The sequence below is a fragment of the Nomascus leucogenys genome, chromosome 17 (assembly GCF_006542625.1).
Source record: "Nomascus leucogenys isolate Asia chromosome 17, Asia_NLE_v1, whole genome shotgun sequence".
In the NCBI taxonomy this organism is placed as follows: Eukaryota; Metazoa; Chordata; class Mammalia; order Primates; family Hylobatidae; genus Nomascus; species Nomascus leucogenys.
Window position 1 is genome coordinate 8,317,345 of NC_044397.1, and position 23,751 is coordinate 8,341,095.

At 35.9% G+C, this 23,751-nt stretch overlaps 1 protein-coding gene across 7 annotated transcripts in view; it reads right to left on the bottom strand.

Moving 5' to 3' along the window:
* Positions 1 to 23,751, bottom strand: part of SUPT3H (SPT3 homolog, SAGA and STAGA complex component) — a 551,049-nt gene that overhangs the window by 96,105 nt on the left and 431,193 nt on the right. For 6 of the 7 annotated variants that reach the window (XR_004026555.1, XR_004026554.1, XR_004026556.1 and 3 more), the window contains one exon: positions 17,254 to 17,364. Coding sequence is in view for 3 of the 7 variants with exons in the window: in XM_012496574.2 (XP_012352028.1) it covers positions 17,254 to 17,364 (111 nt within the window). In the remaining 4 variants the exon portion in view is untranslated. Of the gene's footprint in view, positions 1 to 9,104; positions 9,161 to 17,253; positions 17,365 to 23,751 lie in introns of those variants that run through there. The other variant, XM_030797570.1, reaches the window with a different exon arrangement.

Here is a 23,751-nt window from a genome sequence, read left to right on the forward strand (position 1 = left end):
AAAGTTCTTTCTTGTTGGTTATGTGGAGCTTTGCTCCTCAGTGCTGAATGAGGTGCAGAGTGCAAAGGTCAATCAATTAAACAGGCATTTATTAGCTCCAATTATAGTTCCAGCATGGTGCTAGGATCTCAGCTTCATAGTTTTCCCAGTATGGTTAGGATTCTTCAATATGTTTAGTACATAACTACCCACTGAACATATTATTTTAAAACAGATACTACTCATGAGGTAGCGTGGGCATTATTTTGCCTTGGATTCATGAGGAATCAATGATCAATCCTGGATAGTAATAACCAAACAATCTTATGATTTCTTTTGGCTGCCCTGCAGTTATCCATATACAAATTAATCATAGGTAATGAAGTGTACATTTATATAAGGCACATCAAGTTTGAGGGGCCTAAAACTGATTAGGGAGATTAAAATTGGACTCTATCAGGTGGCTGTTGTCTCTTCAGACCATCATTCTGTACACTTGTCCATCCATTCATCCATCTTTTATGTTGAGCTACAAATAAAAAGTATTGTCCTTTGCTGAGAGAGGAACCCAGGATGATTAAGATGCAGTCCTTTGGTCTACCTGAGGATACAGGTCCTCACCAGGTGTGGATCAGATCAGGAAATATGATGTATCTTGGAGCAAGTGGGTCAAAGCTTAGGACTAGATCCAAAAGGAGAAAACAGTTCAAACAAAGTCAAGGAAGTAAGAAAGAGATGAGATCTGGACTTTTACTACCATGCCCTGTATCACCAGGAATTCCCTGGGCCCCTATCTATCTAAATCTGAACATCCAATTCTTTCTCCTTACCTTACCTCTAAACAAAGTATGAGTGCTAAGAAGCCGTCTCGGGATAAAAGTAAAGAGAGTGGCAAAATTCTCCCAACTGAGTGCATGAGAAATACCGCTACCAAAATTTGGAAGGGCCTCAGAGAGTTTGTTTGTATAACATTACACATTTTTCTTTCCACTGGGGAGAAAGAAACACTTTCAACTTAGGTTTGAAGAAAAGTATGTAACTATCAGATGCTAAGATAACCTGGCAACCAAGATTTCACAATTAAATTCTTAGGAAATTTCTGGAAACTGCATACATTCTCATCTATCTTGAATAATTTACGGTTCTGCTGAAATAGACTAAGAGAATAAACCAAAGATCATAACTAGTTACCATAAACCAAAAATAAAGTTCTGAGGCCCCCCATCCATCTGAATGGACTTTCTCCTTGGCCAGTGCACTCTAAAATTTAACCTGAAAGACTAGTTCATGCCATAATGGGAAGTGGGGGTTGGACATGCCACATTATACCCTCCAGCATTAACATCAACACAGACCTTAAGTCTGATAAGAAACATTTATACTGTATTCTCTCTGAAGTCTGCTACCTGGAGGCTTCATCTGCATGATAAAATTTTTGGTCTCCACAACCTCTTATTGTAGCTCATTCATTTCTATTGATAATAACAATTGCCAATCAGAAAAATTTTAAATCTACCTATAACCTGGAAGCTCCTGACCCCTCCCTACTTCAAGGTGTCCTGCCTTTCTGGACCGGACCAAGAAATGTATTTGATTGATGTCTCATGTCTCCCTAAAATGTCTAAAACCAAGCTGCACCCCAACCACCTTGGAAATATGTTCTCAGGACCTCCCAAGGGCTGCATCATGGGCCATGGTTACTCATTTGGCTCAGAATAAATCTTTTCAAATATTTTACAGAGTTTGACTCTTTTCGTCGACATTATCAACTTAAAGTGTTATTGCTGAACAATTTTGTTGAATTATAGATTCTCTCATCTAGATGTTGAAACGTTAAAATTTCACAGGTGTAGAAAAACATATTTTAAGAGATGACAATGACTCTACACTAGTAGAAGTTTAGGAATCAGTAAAAGCAGAAGTAGGAACTATTTCCGGGTAAGGATCCTTTCCTGATGCTCAAGCTGGAAACTTATCATTAAAGCCGATTCACAATACACTGCATCTTTCATTTGTTTCTTTCAATCTAAAGCTTCCAACTTCAGTAAGCTCTCATTCCTGGAAATGATTTTGGTAGTTGGAAATGATTTTGGTAGTTACTTTTTGGGACCCACAATTTCTGTAGATCCTCATCTTTTTACCATACCCTTACTGCCTCTAAGTCTTATTTCCCATATGTGGTCAGTAATGCGATGGACACTGGGAAGTAAAATGGTACTCAGCATGGGTCTGTTTGCCCACACAAGAGCAAACATGCAGGGCAGGAAAGGAGTCCAGCATTCGTGGATCTCAAGATACTCCGAAAGGTTTTGGTATACAGACATATTATTACTAACTGAGAATGGACATAGAAACATTAGGGAATTTTTTGAAGGCTATAAAGAAAGCCAATTACGGGTCTGGGTCTCTGTCTCACACTCAAATGTCAGGCTGGGCTTCTCTTTGTGATTCTCTGAAGGGTACTATTGGCAAACTAGCATTATAATCTACATTTAAATTCTAATATGGTAATAATGATTTTAAAATGCTGCATTTCTTTAAGCATGTTCTATGTTAAGCACAGTGCTAGAAGCTTTGAAGTATTATTACTGACACTTATTAAAAGTTGCTAATTTGGGGGCTAGGCACAGAGGTTCATGTCTGTAATTTCCCAGTACTTTGGGAGGCTGAGGCAGGTGGATCGCTTGAGTTCAGGAGCTCAAGGCCATGGTAACATGGTGAGACCTTGTCTCTACAAAATACAAACAAAAAAAACTACTTGAGCATGACAGTATATGTCTGTAGTACCAACTACTTGGGAGGCTGAGGTGGGAGGATTGTTTGAGCCTGGGAGGTTGAGGCTGCAGTGAGCCAGGGTTGCACCACTGCACTCCAGCCTGGGTAACAGAGTGAGACCCTGTCTCAAAAAGAAAAAAAAAAAATTGCTAATTTTAACAAATCACAAAACTGACTCAGGCAAGTTGTCTGACTCAAAAGCCCTTGAAAAACCATCAAAGACAGTAGAATGTTAACTGGTCATTTACATAAACTAGTATTCATTAAATTTCTGGTTCATTTAGGATAATCATTTTAAATGAGACTGTATTTGAGACTGTATACACATACATATACATGTTTACACACATATAGGTACAATATATGTATAGTCTATCTAAAAGATCACATATGTGTGTACATATATGTTTTTAAAAGTCAAACTGACATATTAATGGAAACAGTGCTTACATCTCTGGTAGTGATTTTCTATTAGCAGCAGCCCTACACATGCTGCGTCTCTGAACAGCATGTCAGTGCCATGACTGTCTAAATATGCAAATGTGACTGACACACTCTTGAGACAGCTTTCAGCACAGGGAGCACCACATAAATTTTCAGGAGTATAAATGAAGCCTCATGAGTCTTTTAGAATAAATACCTCCAGGCTAGGTGGGACCACAGCCAAGCAGCCTAGTTCTATCCTTGCTTACAATAGTTTGTGAACTATGATACTGAGAGCTGTGTAATCCAAGTATTTTAAATACTTCCACACCATTTCAAGTACAATCATGGAAATTTAAAAATACTCCTCTATCATCATGTATTACATAGAAAAAAAACCCAGTTCTTTGCAAAGCTTGCTGAAGTGAGATATTTGAGTACTTAAAACCTACTTTAAAATTTCTACCAGTAATGCCATGCTCTATCAGCACAATATTGGCTTCCTCATTAGCAAATTCACTCTAAGTAAATTCACTGGGGGTAATCTAGTGATACAGCTGGTAACATGTGACATTAAGTTAAATGACCAATGTATCTCTAGAAAATTAGTTCAAAATGATGCAGCACTTTGTCAAAAGCTCTTAGGAATTAGCTAAGATCTCTCTTTAGAAATATGAATCCCCTTGAAACCACTCCCACAAATAGCCAACATTTTAAGTAACTGCCAAGCCACCTGGTTTTCTCCAAGAAACATCATGAAACTCACAAGTTAGTAAAGTCTTGGGAAGCCTACAAAATCCCTATCTTTCTGACAAAGTTTACATATTTTGTTTCAGTGACTTTATTTCCCCTTTTCTGAGAATTAAAACGTCCCCACATCAGATTTATAGTTCAAGGTACAGACTTCTTTGCAAAAGAAGGACCTGTAAGTAGATGCCAAAGAACACTTCTTCATCACTTTAGTCTGGACTTGGCACAGTGTTTCAGATGGTATTCATTTGGAATAAAGAGATCGATGATATAACTTGTCCAATCCTCCTTTATAAGTGACTTCACTAGAAGTGGGTAAGGGCATAAAAATATAAATTCATCTGACTGTAGGCAACCAAAAACATACCAACTCATCTTGGAGTAATTTAACCAATAAGATGATTTAGAGGACAGTTCAGTGGCACCATTTTTGGAAGGCAAAAGCTTAGCAGAAGGAACATAAATCAAAGGTGACTGGCAGGTAAAGGATATATGCTGCAATCAGCCAAACCATGTGCATACTGGCACAAATTCAATAAGATCATTTATAAAATTTTTAAGGTAGAAGTACACAAAAGGGGGTCTGGTGCTAACTAAATCCACAGATAGCTTACATGCCGCTGAAATAAACACTTCCAGATGCGGGTGTACAAAAACCTTTCACAGAAAGAAATGTTTTCTTTCATAAATTTGAAGGAGGGACACTTAGCAGGGAAGGGCAAAAAGGCCTGAAATTGAGCCTGAACTTCTTACAGACTGGAAGTGCTTGTTGAGGTGGAATGATTGTATGGGTTATGATGAACTACATAGCAAGTCTCCTTTAGAAGCATCACTACAATCAGTAAGGCTGGATTTCTGTTAAATTGTAGAAAAAGCGCTAACTCATCATTTCATAAATCCTATAAAATCTGGTGTGTAAGTTAGTGCTGCTCTCATTACGTTCCTTACAGTTTCTTTTTGAGTTTCTTCCTTACATTGGAAGAGCAATGACAGAGATGATGGCTTCTCACAGAGATAAAAGCTGCTAATCAAAGTTTAGGAAAATAATGCTTTGGATTTTGTATCTTACCCAAAGCTACTGCAGGCATGGCTTTAATGAAGGAAAAAAAAGTCAAAACCTGGTTAGATGAGGCATCTTCTAAGAATGCATGACCAAATTCATTAACAGTTTAGAAAGTCAATTTGTTAATCAAAACAGCATAATATGTGGGACTTTCTGGTCGTATATACAAACACTCCCAGAAGTTCAAACAGAAAGCTATAGTGTCTTTTTTTTTTTTTTTAAAGATGATTTCTGCTTTGAGCTACCTCCACTCTGAACCAGGAAATCCCCCTGAAATTAGTTTCCCTGGTGAATCTTCAAATTTAATGCAAGTTCTTTGTTAAGTATGTGAGCACTGAATTTAGTCTCAAGAACATTTCTAATTGTCTGTTCTATGCATTCAGCCAAATTGTAAACTTGCTATTTTTTATTCTTCTCTCACTCAGGGTCTTATTCTACTTATTCTATATGGCAAATATATCTTGAATACATTTTGTCTTCTCTGGTCTCACGCCATTGCCTCAGAAGATGCTCTTTTAGCCTCTTGCCTGCAATATTGCAGGGCCACCTAATTTGTTTCTTTGCCTGTTATATCCCCTCACACCAGTCTCTTCTCAACGCAATCACTTCTTTTTCTTTTTTCTTTTCTTTTTTTTTTTGAGACACAGTCTTGCTCTGTTGCCCCGGGTGGAGTGCAGTGGCATGATCTCGGCTCACCACAACCTCCACCTCCCAGGTTCAGGCGATTCTCCTGCCTCAGCCTCCCGAGTAGCTGGGACTACAGGCACATGCCAGCACACCCAGCTAATTTTTTGTATTTTTAGTAAAGACGGGGTTTCACTGTGTTAGCCAGGATGGTCTCCATCTCCTGACCTCGTTATCTGCCCACCTCGGCCTCCCAAAGTGCTGGGATTACAGGCATGAGTCACTGTGCCCAACCCACAATCACTTATTTTTCTACAATACAGAGCTGTTCATATTAATACTTTGCTTAAAAAAATCTGAAATAGCTCCTTAATGACTATGTCTGTTGTTTAAAAGAAAATTTCCCACTGGGTGCGGTGGCTCACATCTGTAATCCCAGCACTTTGGGAGGCCAAGGCAGGAGGATCGCTTGAGGCCAGGAGTTAGAGACCAGTCTGGGCAAGAGTGAGACCCCATCTCTCCAAAAAGTTTTAAAAAATTAGCCAGGCATGGTGGTGCATAACTACTTGGGAGCCTGAGGTACGAGGATCACTTGAGCCTGGGAGATGGAGGCTGCAGTGAGCTACTACTGCACTACTGCGTCACAGCCTGGGTGATAGAGTGGGACCTTGTTTCCTTAAAAAAAAAAAAAAAAAAAAAAAGTCCGGGCGCGGTGGCTCACGCTTGTAATCCCAGCACTTTGGGAGGCCGAGGCGGGTGGATCACGAGGTCAGGAGATCGAGCCCACGGTGAAACCCCATCTCTACTAGAAATACAAAAAATTAGCTGGGCGTGGTGGCGGGCACCTGTAGTCCCAGCTACTCAGAGGCTGAGGCAGGAGAATGGCGTGAACCCAGGAGGCGGAGCTTGCAGTGAGCCGAGATTGCGCCACTGCACTCCAGCCTGGGTGACAGAGCGAGACTCCGTCTCAAGAAAAAAAAAAAAAAAAAAAAAGAAAAGGAAAAAGAAATTTAAGAGACAAAAATTTGTATAACTAGAGAAAACACTATTATCTGTGGGAAATCCATAATGTATTTTGGCAGAACAGTTTGATAACTGCTGCCCTAAATCATAAAGTCTGGGTAAACTGGCTTGCAATTGAAAGTCCTTCTCAAAATGTCATCACTCTATCTTTGATGCTTCATCTCATCTCAACGTACTCCAGATCCAGTTCCTCATCTTTGCCTGAACAGCCATGCTATTTTCATACATCTATTTTATTTTTCATTTTATTCCTGCTCCTCTGTGTGCTTGCATTGTCTTTTCAAAATCACTACTCATTCCCTTCACCTCTGTTTTATAAAGTCAAATATTAAACCCCCTAAAAGTTTTCCTTCACTTCCTCAGGCAGATTGTGCCATCCTTTCACTGTATCTAAGGAACTGTCCCTCTTTTAGTTACAACATCAATCACATGGCACTGCTTATTTATTCACCTCCTTTGCTATATTTGGATAACTGGTTTCTTATCTCCATACACCATACCTCCCTCCCAATATATTTCTAACACAATGTTTGACACATGCTTATTGAATAAATGCAGATATCAAAGCTATAAGGATCTCAGGACACATGTGGATGTTAATAATGGTCACATGTAGTTCAGTTGTACAGATACAGATTCTCGTCCATACTCAAAAATCAAGTGCTGTCCTTTGTATATGAAGTGTGCTTTCATTCTATCGGGAAGGCATGTACTTTGGATTGTTTTTCTAGCAGTGGTGGGTGACAGATTGACTCATAGCAGTACACAGTCTTGCCTTGCCTCCTTATTATTTTAACCATTTGCAAGCCGGTTGTGTGAGCAATAGACATTGCTTGCCATCAAAAATTAAGGCAAAGTTAGGTCACCAACATGAAGATCAACCCCTAATACTTTCTTCTTTAGACAGTGGCTTTAGAGAAAAGCACAGTGTAGAAACCAAGCTAGCTCTCTTTTCTTTTTTCTCTTTCCCTTTTGAACACCAAAACCCTGCTTGGATGGGAAATATTTGTCAACTATAACTCATTTATTTATTAGGATCTTACCTAATTAGTGGTGAATACAGGTATGGGTTTTTGGGTTAGATCAGGAATATAGAGTAAAATCAGAGCCAGAAATGTACTCTCTAATGTCTCTGTTGGAAACTGTAAAATCTACACAAGTGTTTGAATTGGATTGACAGAAATCTGTAGGCCAGGCTGTGAACTTCTGCAGCCAGAAAGTCAACTCAAATACTCCCTCCCTGGTATTTCCACCAGAGCGGCACAGCAGCCCAACTGTCACCTTGAATGCGCCTGGGCAAACTCAGAGCCTGACACTGGGCTCTGTCCTCATGACCTCTGCCAACTAATCAGTCAAAATATTTCTTGATCTAGAGAGCATACTCCACTTATTGGGCATATGCCCAGAGCTGCGAGTGCACTCTAATCAGGTGGGAGAACCTATCCAGGTGCCAGGGCAAAAATTAACATCTGACTGACATATGGACTATGAATTTTCTCTTCTCGCATCCTAGAGTCATGCAGAGGCAGTATGTGGGGGTGGGATATTTGATCTGTGCATACATAGCCTAGGGGATTTGGTTTAAATCAAATCATAATTAAAACATTGGTTAGGAAAACAAGGCATAATTATTTTTTTCCTGCACATTTTAACTAACTTGCATGTAGTCTTAAATATATGTTGGGCACAATAAGAGTAAGGTATCAGTTTCATTTTTGAAAGGTGCAAATTTCCTATTTAAAACAATCCACTTATTATGTTCTGGGATTAACTTTGCAACTATATCAGTAAATTAAATGACATTTCAATGATTACATTTGTTGACTAAAGTTATGTAACACTATTTAAGAAATCACCAAAAAGTAAATCACTTACAGTTCAACAGGCTCTCATCACAGGTATTTGGAGGGGAATTTTTTTGTCATACTATCAATAAAAGAGTATACAAATGTTTCACTCAAACAAAACACACTTATGAATGTCAGATGTTTCTGGCAATAGTAAATAAATATTTAAATAGAACTGATGTTATTTTTCTAATATTCAACTAATTTGTATATAAAATACTTAAAAAATGAAAATAGTATTTTTGCTAGGTCAACATCAGCAAATTAATGTACTGAGTCATCTATCTGAGTATTTATAATCTTCTTGTTTCTTCATAGACTTAAAAGAAGTTTCTTGCCATTTTTACAGCACAATTTTAAAATTTAGAAATAGCTCAACTTAGTTTAGTTCCTCCTGGCTAATCCTTGTGCTGCTTTCATGAATTTATGAGTTAAAAGAATCCTGTAATTTTTTTTAAAGACATATTTTCCTTTTCAGAGTCACTCCAAGGATTTTCTTCATTTGATTTCCATTCCTCCAGAAGATTGCAAAGACCCAGAAACTATAACAACATTTAAACCTCAAGATTTAGTCCTTTTAGAATATTCCATTCAAAAGGTTTCTATTTGGTATAAATTACCCCTTTCCTTGCACTCATGATCAAATTCTTCCTCTATTCCTCAAGATACAGTATACCTGTTATAACAAAAATAGATTAATTTCTTGAAGTACTACCAATTTAAAAAGACTTTGAAATATATAAACTTGGAGAAAATACAGAGGGATGATTAAGACTGTCATCTTTCATTGCTGCTTTATGCCTCCCATTAGAGAAAAGTGATTTGCTTTTTCAGCCTACGTTCCTGAAAATTCTAGGATTCTTTGGAGTATTCTAGGGTCTCCATAGATGTTTGGTTTGAATGTCTATCACAATTTTTGTGCTACTCCAAATAAAGGTTATGTCATCCACTGTTTTATATTTGAACTTTTTATAATTGTTCTGTTGATTAGTAAGTTATGTCTTGGAATTCAGGTTTTGTTTTTGATATTTAAAGCAGCCCAAATATACTCTGTATAAAATTGTGCAAGTAAGTCTATCACCACAGGATGTTATGTCCTGTGCTGAACTAAATTTGAGGTGTTTACTAATAATACAAAGTGAAAGCAGGAAAGAGCAAAATGTGTTTGAATAGTCACCGTATACCACAGAGACAAACATTAGTTATTGGCAATACCAGGATTTTTCAAAATAGAACTGAATAATTTCTTATAAACAAATGTACTGGCTGCCCCAAGGTAAGATATTGCTGCAGAGAGTTTAAATGAGATAAGATCTCTCTTCCCTTCTCCCCACATCTGCCTGATTTAAAAAAAACAAAAGAACAAAAAAAATTAACTAAACAATTTTATAATATAACATAATCGTACCAACTCCAGTTGGCAGTGTAGAATCATGATGTTATGCTTACAATAGCGGAAAATGAAGTTCACCAAATATGGTTTCAATAGATGAAGCAAAATAAATTTAACTCTCAAACTTCAATAAATATTTGTCAGAGAACGATCCTCAGATGACGGAGATTTTCTTTGTGACATCTTTAAGTAGCTTATAGTGTTTTTTAAGATTCATTAAAAAATATTTTCCAGAAAACCAAGAAGAATTATGCTGGATAAGAAATCCATATATTGATTCCCTCTAAAAACCTTCCAGTTTAGAAATATAAGCACGTGCCAGATATTGTTAGTGAAACAACTTTCAAACAAATAATTTTTAGTATTTCTTTTGCACCAAGACTACTGCAGGCCTGTGTAGCACATTATTAAAAATGGCTGTATTTTGAAGCAAACTCTTTTCAGTGCTGTGCAACTAAAAATATACAAAAATAAAGTGGACATTAATGGATATAATATTCCAACTGTCATCCATAACTTTGACTTCAAAATACACCTATACTTACTAAATGAAGTTTTAAGAGTGGATCTTCCTTACACAAATACAGACTTAATACCTCTTGGAATACTTGTCTTCTACAGAATTTAGTTTAGGAAATGCTGTAGTTTTAGAATAAAACCACTTAAAGAGTTAAGAATACAGGTCAACCAATAAAGAAAAAGTTTAATGAGTAGGATTAGTAAGAATTTATTGAAGCCTATGGTACCAGTAAGCCACAGAGTATTTAGCTGCTGTACACAGAAAAGGCTCTGATGATTGAAATTAAAAGTAATTAAATTAAATGTTTCATATTTTTCTGGAAAATACTCACTTTCAGGTTCTTCTTATATGATAAATATGCTACATGTTAAATTTTTTCCTTAAGATCAGTGGCCTACACTTTTAAACATGTTTGGGTTCCAATCTGTAATAATAGATTTAGTACTCTCAAAAAATTTATTATGAAAATTTTCACTTCCAGTAAAAACACATATAATTTATTTCCACCCAATTTCTACTTGGTATTTACATTTGAAAATTATTCTAATATTTAGTGACATTTAATTTTCCAGGTTGAACACATAAGATGCAGACAAATCTAATGTGCTCATGACATAAATATTTGCAAATATGAAATTCTAGATCAAAATGGTCAAAACAATCTGCCATGCCACTTTTGATTTTAAAAGTTCAATGTGAAGAATTCTTTAAAAATTTTTCGTATTTTCAATCCCTATTAGTCCATTATGAACATCCCTAAACTAATGATATGAAAACATCTCTTAGTGCCCTCTAATAAATTTACATCAAAGTAAATGGGCACAGTAATCTGAGAGTCAGGAGGCTGGATTCTAGGGTTAGTTCTGTCATGCACTTGCAAAGTATCTTTGGGTACATCACAAAGCTTCTCGGAGGTCCAGACTAACTGGCTAGCTCAAGTCCTCTCCAGTTTTAAAATGCTATGATTCTGTCTCAATTTAAGGCAGCTGAGTAAAGACTAGAGCCTTGTTTCTACAGATGCACTTAAGGTATTATTCAGGTTAATGAACACGCTTAAATGAGCAATTTTATTGTCTCACTATTCTAGTTCAATAGAAAGTTACCTGATAACATGCAAGTTCAGAGGGTTAACATTTTTCTACTGTGAATATCAGGAGAAACTAAAATAGATTCAGGCATTACAGATGGGATTATGTCATCACACTCAGCGAACACAGTTTCCTTTCTCTGGCTTTCAAAATTACAGACCTGGGTTTATATCAGCAATTTACAGCACTTCCCATTGAGAGCTAGGCTTGAGTAGGTAACCATGGGTACCACCCACTGCTTGTAAATAGTGAAGATCTAGATAAAACATGTCTGACCACCTTCCCTGTGACATAAGAGAACACTAGACTACCCCGCAGAGTATTTTCTCTGAGAGAAAACACCAAATGCTCTAATCGTAACATTTTAAAATGCTCTTTACTTCTAACCTTGAACAAGTAAATTCTAAGAATGTGTTTGTTAAAATCATTACCATTACCATTCAAAAGCATTTGAATGTTTAGGTTGTGAAAAAAATACTCTTCAAACAAATGCCATGAATTTTCTGGTGGGACAATTCATTTAAACCTTTGTTACACCCATTTTTAGACCCTGATGCCCTCCCTAAATACTGTATTCTTTATATATTCAGGTAGTACATACAAAGTATTATCAATAATTTTGGAAAATAATACAGAATAGAAAACAGAAAGACCTGAGATACGCTTGTAGTAATTTAACAGATGATAAAGCAATCCTAACAAACAGGAACTGGATAGATTACTCATTTAATTGATTGGCATATTTTGATATTTAGTTTTTATATTATAGAAACTCTCATACCATATATTAGATAAAAATGTAGAATTATAGTTGAATAAAAAATAATTAAAAATACAGATGTATATTTAATCTCAGGTTATACAATTTTTTAAATCATAAGACAACGGAAAATTATAGAGGAAAATATCAGTAGACCTAACTACATAAAATCCTATATATTGAAAACATCAAATTAGAAAAAAATTAAGATAAATGGAGAACTGGGAAAAATACCTGCAACAAACCTGACAAAAAGTTTTACTGTTCATAATTGATAAATGTCTTAAAAATTTTAATTACAAAAATTTATTCATGTAAGTTAGTAGATTCATACAAGTAAATCTAATGCCCTACAAAAAATGGCAAAGACATAATTCAATTCAAAGAAATACAAATTATTAGTAAATATATAAAAATGTTCAATATCATTAGTTATCAAATACAAATTAAAACAAAAATATCCTATCACTCACTAGCTGTATGTTAACTTGGGAAGGCTAGTTACAGCCTGTTTTCTCATCCATAAATGAACAATAGTTTCTATTTGTTAAGGTCGTCGTGAGGCCTGTGTGAGTTGGTACGGTGCAGTGCATGATGCATGAGTGCTCAATAAATATTAGCTGCTATAATTGCTACTTGATTTTTGCCTGGAAAATGACAAAAATAAAACTGATAATATTCAATGCTGATTTGAGTTTATACTCTCATATACCACTTATACAATTATGAAGTCATTCATGTTTTCAAAGAATTATTTTGGTAAGATTATCAGGAAATTTAAAAGGTCCAATCCTTTGATTCAGGAATTTCACTTCTAGTAATCTATCATAAGGAAACAACTAGATAGATGGATAAATATTTACAGACAAGAATATCCACTATCACTATTTATAACCTAAATAAAGAACAAAATGGAATGGTTAAGTGAATAAAGGTACAGTTAGATGTATAAGGTGTACTATGAAGCTATTACAAATCATGTTTTTAAGGACTACATAATATACTATAAAATGATAAGTACCAATATTAGAATAATCTCAATTTTGCTAAATTATTAATATGTATAAACAAAGAAAAAGGGCAGGATGAAAAGGTAGTGATATATTAACAGTAGTTATCTCTGGAACTTAAGTTTTATTCTATTCTGTATTTTTCTATATTTTCATAATTTTCTAACATAGTAGCATTTCTTTCATGAGTAAACTGCAGAAACTTTAAAAGTTGAGAAAAATAAGCCCAGTAATTAAAAAATGTATCAACTTTGATATATTCATCAATTTCTGAAAACCTTTTCAATAACTTATGCAAATATGTAAAATCACAAACACTGAAACTGAAGAAACTTTATAAATGAGGTCACCCATTTGTTCTTTAGATTTCTGTTCCACAGAGCTAGTATGCAAAACCTAGCTGGTACGCAAAAAATCGGGTGGTAAGTATGTACACTCAGTTGCTAAGACTTATTTATGATGATCAGTGATTTAAAAAAAATTATATTCTTTAACCGTTATTAAGCCAAAGAGTAAAAATGAACATTTATTTTCAGGAACAATAATTTTTGTATGGTATTTAAATTTTAATGGTATAAATTATTAGTCCATAAACAAACCACATCATTATTTAAATTTTTAGTTTTTTCTGGGCTCACAGAGTAAGGCCAGGTAGCCTCAGTGTGGCATATGTGTGTGCACAGGCACACGCATTTGAGTGTGGTTGAGTGGAATGGTTTCCGCTTACTTTGTATTATTTATCTCTTTTAAAAAATATACCATAGCTACTACTACTTCCATTATTACTAATATAATTTATTAAGAGCTTACTATATGTTAATTAAGTTCGCAGTACTTTTTAAATCCTATCATGAAGTATAATCTAATATCCTCACTTTAGGGATGAGGAAACAGCCATAAAGCGGTGAAGAAACCTGTGTAAGGCTACTCAGCTTGTAGGTAGCAGGGCTGGGATCTGGACCCTATCCATTTAGCTCCAGGATTAAAGTTCTTAATCACCACACAATGTAACTTCATGTATTATCAACTACTATGAATAAAAATGCAATATAAGATGGCAAGCATCAAAATCACTCAGGACATTCTAGGTTGCAAAAGCACTCTAGAATACTGCAGATCATAGAATCTGAAGTGATTTTTAGAATTAAGAAAAACAAACACGAAGCAAAAAAGTAAAATTAGTTTCTCTAAAGGTTCTTTAGAGTGTGTATACAGAAAGTGAGGTATGGTGGGGACAGTTGCAAAAGTGTGTATTTCAGGAGAAAGTGTTTGAAGCTAGGGGTTGGAAGCCCTGAATCTTAGCTTTGGTCATGCAATTCATGATACAAAAAAGCATAGGCAGCCTGGGCGCGGTGGCTCATACCTGTAATCCCAGCACTTTGGGAGGCCGAGGTGGGTGGATCACCTGAGGTCAGGAGTTCAAGGCCAGCCTGGCCAACATGGCGAAGTTCTACTAAAAATTACAAAAATTAGGCTGGGCGAGGTGGCTCACACCTGTAATCCCAGCACTTTGGGAGGCTCAGGCAGGTGGATCATGAGGTCAGGAGATTGAGACCATCCTGGCTAACATGGTGAAACCCTGTCTCTACTAAAAAACACACAAAAAATTAGCCGGGCATGATGGCAGGTGCCTGTAGTCCCAGCTACTCAGGAGGCTGAGACAGGAGAATGGCGTGAATCCGGGAGGCGGAGCTTGCAGTGAGCTGAGTTCGCGCCACTGCACTCCAGCCTGGGTGACAGAACGAGACTCCGTCTCAAAAAAAAAAAAAAAAAAAAAAAAAAAATTACAAAAATTAGTTGGGCATGGTGGCAGGCGCCTGTAATCACAGCTACTCAGGAGGCTGAGGTAGGGAGAACTGCTTGAACCTGGGAGGTAGAAGTTGCAGTGAGCTGAGATCGTACCACTCCACTCCAGCCTGGGCAACAGAGTGAGACTCTGCCTCAAAAAAAAAAAAAAAAAGTGCAGGCATATTCACTCTTGTTGTGGGCAAATTCTCATAGCTGAAGAAAATAGAGCAGACTTTTCCAGGTGGCGGTCCCCTTCTGAGGAATAATAACACCTTGGGTGCCCCTCTGGGGTGGAGTTTGTCACCATTTGTTGTTGATTTTGTTTGATTGTTCTGCTAGCGGCTAACTGAAACTTCCAGGTCATGGCTTGTTTTATTTTCTAGATGTATTTAAATTAAGCGTTTTAAAATCGTGTCATCAGTTTTAAAAAGCCCATTCTTTATGTTTATTAGATTAAAATTAGCTTAGGCAATATCTGAAGCTAGCTTAAAGTACATTTTTATCATATACTAATACTACAGTCTTAGATTGTAAAAGTAGTAATACATAAGTACCAGGTTGGACATGGGGGAAAAGATATACACACACACATGTATGTAAATAGTGTCATCAACCAAGATGGCTCTCAGGTGATCTGTCCAGTCTATTTTAAAAACAAAAACTTTGAAGAATGAAGCAGCTACCACTTCTTTTTGAGGAAATAATGCAGACTTCATGATTAGGGCGTTTTCTCCTTGTATCGGATACATTTTCCTTTATGTAATTTTATTCATTACTTTTAGTTACCATTTTAGGTTATTTCTCAAAAATCGTGTTTCCCTTTGCTATCTTTTAATTGCTTCTAGATTATTATCAAACACTACCTCTTTTTTCCCCCTCCATTGTCTCAACCTATTCGTCATTATTTGACTGTTATCGATGGATTTAATATTTTTAATCTTTCATCATAAGTTTTTTCAATTTCAGTTGGTTTTTAAATTCTTACTTCCAATTATCTCTTATTTTTCTCATTCATCATTTTTCATATTCATCTTCCTTTTGGCCTGTCATTTAAAACAGCTTCACCTATCATGTAAAAGAAATTTCTTTTCAATTATAAGACTTTAAAAACATTCATGCAAAAGGATATATTGCTTTAATCAGCAATATTAAAATCATGTTCTTATACAAGATAAACTTCAAATATTAAAAGTGCAAAGTTTCACCACTACAGAGAGCTTCTGGAGACATTTATAAAACATGTTCTTCCTGTTACACAGAGAATCTATCTATATAATTAACAACAACTAATAAAAGGATGGAAAGAAATCATTCTATTTAACTAAACATAAGGAAAAAAGATAATATAGACAAAATCATGACTTTTATGAATAGTAAAGTCCACTCAGGTAAAAATGTATACTATGTAATACTTACTATTTATTTTCTCATTTGTTTATGTATAACGTTATACATACACATTTTCATTAGCTTGTTAAAACAGAATATCGAAAAAGTAAATCTGACTTTCCTCAGTTATGTATATCAAACTTTACTTTCTGTTGAACTAGTTCCTTATAAACAGAGTAGCACTTGAAGAAATTTCTCTTAACACAAATAAGATTTTTTTAAAGGGCCATAAGATGAGCACTGAATTAAAACACACACACCTGCACACACTTTCTTTAGATTGTTGAAATATCAGGTCTTTAATTCCCCATTAAAACAACACAAAACCCTGATTATAAGTCTTCAAATCATTTGAAGATGTAAAAGACTGTCTGCATTTCAGCTTAGTTCAAAGCCAGTAAAGAAATATCTCTTCTTCTTCCAACTAAAAGCATGTTTAGGAGAAGGATACTCTGATAGAAGTGGTAATGCCAATCTAACCAATTCTAAAATATAAAGTGCTACTAGCAATATTTGGATACATATAATTTGAGAATAACGTTTTATAAACTTAAGCTTTGAAAAATAGAAACTATAAACCCCAACAAAAAAACTTAATTTGTAATTGAAAGAAAATAATATTTTGTAGAAAAAAAGTGTCCTTCCAAAAAGAGACGAAAATGACTTTCATTTCCCAAGAGAATTATGCCACTTTTATACAACAAAATTACAGTCACCACAAATTGCTTTCAACAATTCCATTGCTTCTTCATTTGACCACTTGAAAATCAAAATTCTTTCATATTATAAATATAACTTTTTATAACTCTGTTATTACGTACTGTGAATGGGGAAAGTGGGCCAATCTTGTGGCTGTAGCGTCGAATGGCCTCTCTGATGTGGCAGGGCTGGATGGCATCGCTGTGAGCCTCAACACCACAGGCTGCAGTGCTCTGCGACAGAAAAACACATAAATTGTTATTAAATCAAAAACACACAACAGAACTACAGTGTACAAATATGAAAATAAAACTTTACAGAAGAGACTGGTTTTTCCCTTAGGATGCACATCACTACTGCCATATACTACATCTAAAAAAGAATTCCATTAACAAATCAAAGATGACTTTTACATGACCCCTTCCTAGCAGACCTACCAAATCCAATTTTTATGCCCACAATATTTCACCTAAGCCTGCATGTCAAGACACAGGAGAATACCGCCACTTGCCTGCAGATAAAAAGTGTCACGAAAGCTTACTGAAAGAACCACAGGAAGTTATTTTTTAAAAAAACCATTTCAACATTTATTATTATAAACGTTTCTTAGGAGCTTCTTTGGCACATTTCTGAAATAACTTGAGGGTTATCAACTTAAAATGAAAAATGTTAAATTGCTATACATTTATTTATCATACCTGGGATTGTCATAAGACCATTTCAACTTGCTTTCTAATTTTCTAGGTATCTCAGGACAGAACAAAAATGAAGCCAACAACTTTCTGTTTTAATTTGCCGCATCTGCAAAAGGCAGGTTTGCAAGCACAAAAAGATACAAGAAAGATATGGATTATTTGTGATGAGAGTGTGAATACAAACTTAAGAAATTATAGATGTGTATACGTGTGTTCAGCATGATTTTTCAAAATAACTTATAGGGCTAGGGTTTAGCCCTACAAGTTACCAGCTCTGCCAAGATACATAATATCTCAGGCCTTGGTTTTCTCACCTGTAAATTGGGAAAACAATTACAATTGTTTGTAGGACTGTTGTGAAAATTAAATAAGTTGAAATACATAAACCACTTAGAACAATGCCTGACACATGCTAGGAAATTGTTTTATTTTTATAAAGAGATGTTTTATTTTGTCACCTAGGCTGCAGTGCAGTGGTGTGATCACAGCTCACTGAAGCCTCAAACTCCTGGGCTCAAGCGATCCTCTGGCCTCAGCCTCTGAAGTAGCTGAGACTAAAGGCAAGTGCCACCACATCTGGCTAAAAAAAAAAGGATTAGTTTGTTTAGAGCTATGGTCTCGCTATGATGCCCAGGATGGTCTTGAACTGCTGGGCTCAAGTGATCCTCCTGACTCAGCCTCCTGGGTAATGTTAGCTAGTAATAGTATTAGGTTATTTAAATTAAGTGTTAAAAATGGGATCGCTGTGTTTTTGAAATAGAAGCTCATTTACTTCAAAGTATAGTAGGTAGCGGATGGCAGGTCATCAACATTAAAGAATAAACTTGCATATTACTATAACTGGGGTCTAGAAGTCATTTGTAGTCACACAATTAATATTATCTGTTTTTCTGATAATTACTGTAATTTTTTGATAATACATTTTTTACTCTCATAATTCTTTGTAGGGAATATAACTCTATAGATAGCAACCTCTATGGATAGCAATTTGGCAAAATCTTATAAAAATGAAAAAGAACAATCTCTTTTACTCAGCAATTTCACCTGTAAGAATTTATCCTACAGATACATTGCACAGGTACAAAATAATATATATACATAAGGATACTTACTATAGTACTAAATGTTCATTAATGAGGGATTGGTTAAATAAATCATGATACATCCATTCAAAGAAACAGAAACCAAAGCAACCACTGAAAAGAATGAGGCAGTTCCCTACATACTCGTATGGAGCTATCTCTAAGATATTATATGAAACACTGATCAAAAACTGAAGTAGGAGGTTTACTATGGTAAGTCTTCGTGTTCCCCTAAAATTTGTACAGTGAAATCCAAGCCCACAAAGTGATGGTATTAGGATAGGAAGCCTTTGGGAATTGATTTATCCACGAGGGTGGAGCTCTCATGAATGGAATTAGTTCCCTTACAAAAGAGACCAGGGAAAGACCACTCACCCCTTCTGCCATGTGAGGTTTGGGTGAACAGATGACTGCCTATGAACCAGGAAGTGGGCCATCACAAAACACTGAATTTGCCAATGTCTTAATGTTGGACTTCCTAGCCTCCAGAACTATAAGAAATACATTCCTATTGTTTATAAGCCACCCAGTTTACAAGATTTTGTTATGGAAGCCCAAATGGACTAAGATAGAAGTGTAAGTTAGAAAAACCTTGTGACCGCCATTTGTAAGATATGGAGACACATAAGCCAGCCTGGCTGAATCATGCTATTTTTGCCAAAAGGTGACATTAAATTATATTAAAATAAAAACATTGAATTTTGTGAAAAATGTCATTAGAGTTTCCATTTTGCCAATTTCAGGTTTATCTGCCATAATTCAGCAACTGTTAACATTAGCATAATGAACCTACTAGGTGCACTTTTATACTTTCTTGATTTGCTCATTGAGCTCTCTGGATGCAAGCCTTTAAATGTTATAATCCCAGTTTTTTTTTTTTTTTCCACCTCAACAAATATCTTCACATTCTCTATGTCTGTCAACATCTAGTCCTTTATCAAGGTGCTAATGATCTGTTCAAATTAAAAATGTATCCCAAGTTTAGAATTTTTAATATAGCAGTGATTCTAGCATTATATTCTTCAAAACTGTTTCAGAAGAATTAACATAAAATGTACATATTTGTTATTCTTATATCAGCTATAAACATGTGTGAAGAGCATTATCCTTATACATCAATTCATCTTTAGCATCCTGATTAGGCCTAAATTTTAGGATATTCTTTAAATTTTCAAAAACTAAACCCAAATATTTGACAAAATACTGAGTCCTGTTTATAAAGTGCTGAAATCTCTCTGGGAACTAAACTCTATATTTCTTTAAGAAAAGTACTAGCTGTTTGGAAAAGTTCTCCATATGTCAGGTCCTCTTCCTCTTGGCCGCATTCACACTCTATTCTTGTATCCTTCCATTTTTGTATTAATAGTTCTTCAACTAGAAACTGATGCTGGGTATTAGAAGCTGAAATAGCATACGGAGTTCTACATTATTTTCTGGATTTGACTGTTGTCTCTGCTTTTCTTTGCTGGTTTACAATGAACAAAAAATCTAGCAGTTTAAACTCTCAACTGTGGTGCAGGAAGTTATACTGAAACTTAGGTTTGCCCCTGTATCTCTCACTGAACCTTTTTCTCCCAACTTAAAAGTTCTTGGCAGGGTAAGTGTCCTATCCTTTCTCAGCCTTCCCCTTACCAGAGTGAGTGTTTAAGAAGGATCTAGAATCTCATTCAACTGCATCTTATTCTTTCCACATCTATAATGGTAAACTAGATCTTTTGCTAAATGTAAAATCTTAAGTCTTACAGAGAAGTAACACTTACCTCTGACTAGAGCAACTGAAAGGCTAGTACTACTATTACTAACATTTTGCAAACCACAAAAGTTGGTATGATCTGGCCAAGGAAGTATTGTCTTTCTCCTGTTAACACACATAGCTCCTCCAAAGTTTCATCCTTATGGAGATTTTTTTTCACATGAAGGTGGGCCATTCATTGGCCAAAGGATATAGTGTACAACATACGTAATTTTCTCATTTAAAAGTCTGAGATGGTAACTGTGAAAACGTAGTTCTTATATAACTAGAAAGAGCTTTTATTTATTTTTTTTCTTTGTATAAATGTGTGCAGTACAAGTGTGATTATGTTACATGCATAGATTAGAATGGTAAAGTTAGGGCTTTTAGGATATCCATTTCTTGAGTTAACGCAGTTACTCATGAAGTAATTTCTCATCATCTACCCCTACTTACTTCCAACCTTCCAAATCTCCATTGTCTATCATTCCACACTCTACCTCTATGTGTACACATTATTTAGCTCTCACTTATAAGTAAGAACATGCAATATTTGACTTTCGTTTCTGAGCTGTTTCACATCAGATGATTGCCTCTAGTGCCATCCATGTTGTAAAAAATATTATTTCGTTTCCTATTTCTTTTTGGAGACAGTGGCTTGCTCTGTCCCCCAGGCTGGAGTACAGTGGTGCGATCTTGACTCACTGCAACCTCTGTCACCCAAGTTCAAGTGATTCTCATGCTTAAGCCACCCAAATAGCTGGGACTACAGGCACACCCACTGCGCCTGGCTAATTTTTGTATTGTTAGTAGAGACAGGGTTTTGCCACGTTAGCCAGGCTGGTATCAAATTCCTTACCTCAAGTGATCCACCTGCCTCGGCCTCCCAACGTGCTGGAATTACAGGCATGAGCCACTGCACCTGACCCATTCTTTTCCATTTCTGAATATTATTCCATTGTGTATATATGCCACATTTTCTTTACCTATTCATCTATTGATGGAAACTTAGGTTGACTGCATCTTTGCCAAAGTAAATAGGGGTGCAAATAAACATATGAGAGGAGGTATCTTTTTGATGTAATGATTTTTCCTTTGACTAGATACCCAGTAATGAGATTGCTGGATTGAATGATAGTTCTATTTTCAGTTAAGAAATAGCTATACTGGCCAGGCACAGTGGCTCATGCCTGTAATCCCAGCACTTTGGGAGGCCGAGGCGGGTGGATCACTAGAGGTCAAGAGTTTGAGACCAGCCCGGCCAACATGGTGAAACCCTGTCTCTACTAAAAATATAAAAAATTAGCCAGGTGTGATGGTACTTGCCTGTAATCCCAGCTACTCGGGAGGTTGAGGCAAGGGAATCACTTGATCCTGGGAGGTGGAGGTTGCAGTGAGCCCAGATCACACCACTGCACTCCAGCCTGGGTACCAGAGTGAGACACTGTCTCACAAAAAAAAAAAAAAAAAAAAAAAAAATCCATACTGTTTTCGATAGAAGTTGTACTAATTTACATTCCCAACAACAGTGTACATGAGTTCCCTTTTCTCCATATCCTCACCAACATGTTATTTTCTGTTTTTAATAACAGCCATTGTGATTGGTGTAAAATGATATCTCATTGTGGTTTTAATTTGCATTTCTCTGATTAGTGATGTTGAGCATTTCTTTATATGCCTGTTGGCCATGGGTATGTCTTATTTTAAAAAATGACTATTCATGTCCTTTCACTAGTTTTTAAGGGGATTACTTGGTGTTTTTTCTTTTTTTTTTTTTTGTTGTTGTTGTTTAGTTGTTTGAGTTCCTTGTAAATTCTGGCTGTTAGTCCCCTGTCGGATGCACAATTTGCAAATGTTTTCTCCCATTCTGCAAGTTCTTTGCTCACTATCTTTTTTTCTTTTTTTGAGGTGGACTCTCACTCTGTAGCCCAGGCTGGAGTGCAGTGGTGTAATCTCAGCTTACTGCAGCCTCTGCCTCCTGGGTTCAGGCGACTCTCCTGCCTCAGCCTCCTGTCACTATCTTATTTCTTTTGCCATGCAGAAGCTTTTAGTTTAATTAAGTCCCATTGTCTATTTTTTTTTTTTTACCTGTGCTTTTGAGGTCTTAGTCATGAATTCTTCACCTAGACCAATGTCCAGAAGAGTTTTCCTCAGGTTTACTTTGAGTATTATTTTATAGTTTCAGGTCTTACCTTTAAGTCTTTATTCCATCTTGAGTTGATTTTTGTATATGATAAGAGATAGGGGACCAGTTTCATTCTTCTGCATATGCTGATCCAATTCCCCAACTCCTTTTTCTGAAGAGGGTGTCCTTTCCCCAGTGTATGTTCTTGTTAACTTAGGCAAAGTTTAGTTGGCTGTAAATACATGGTTTTATTTCTGGGTTACCTACTCTCTTCCATTGATCTATGTGTCTATTTTTATATCAGTACCATGCTGTTTTGTTACTATGGCCTCACGGTATAATCTGAAGTCAGGAAATGTAATGTCTTCAGCTTTGTTGTTTTTGCTTAAGATTGTTTTGCCTATTTGAGCACTCTTTTGGTTCCACATGAATTTTAGGATTTTGTTTTCTAATTCTGTAAAAGATGGGGTTGGTATTTTGATAGAGATTGCACTGGATCTGTACAATGCTTTGGGCAGTATAATCATTTTAATGATATTAATTCTTCTTATCCATAAGCATGGGATGGTTTTCCATTTGTCAGTATCCTCTACAATTACTTTCATCGCTGGTTTGTAGTTTTCTTTGTAGAGATCTTTCATTTCGTTGGTTAAATATTACTAGATATTTTGTTATTTTCTTTGTAGTACTTTAAATGAGATTGCCTTCTTGATTTCTTTCTCAGCTAGATTATCGGTGAACAGAAACACTACCGATTTTTGTACAATGATTTTATATACTCAAACTTTGAATTCATTTATCAAATCTGAGAGGTTTTTGGTGGAATCTTTAGGTTTTTCTAGATATAAGGTTATATAATCAGCAAACAGGAATAATTTTACTTCTTCTTTTCCAATTTGGATAACTTTTCTTTCTTTCTCCTGCTTTATTGTTCTGGTTAGGACTTCCAGTACTATGTTGAATAGGAGTGGTTAAAGTGGGCATCA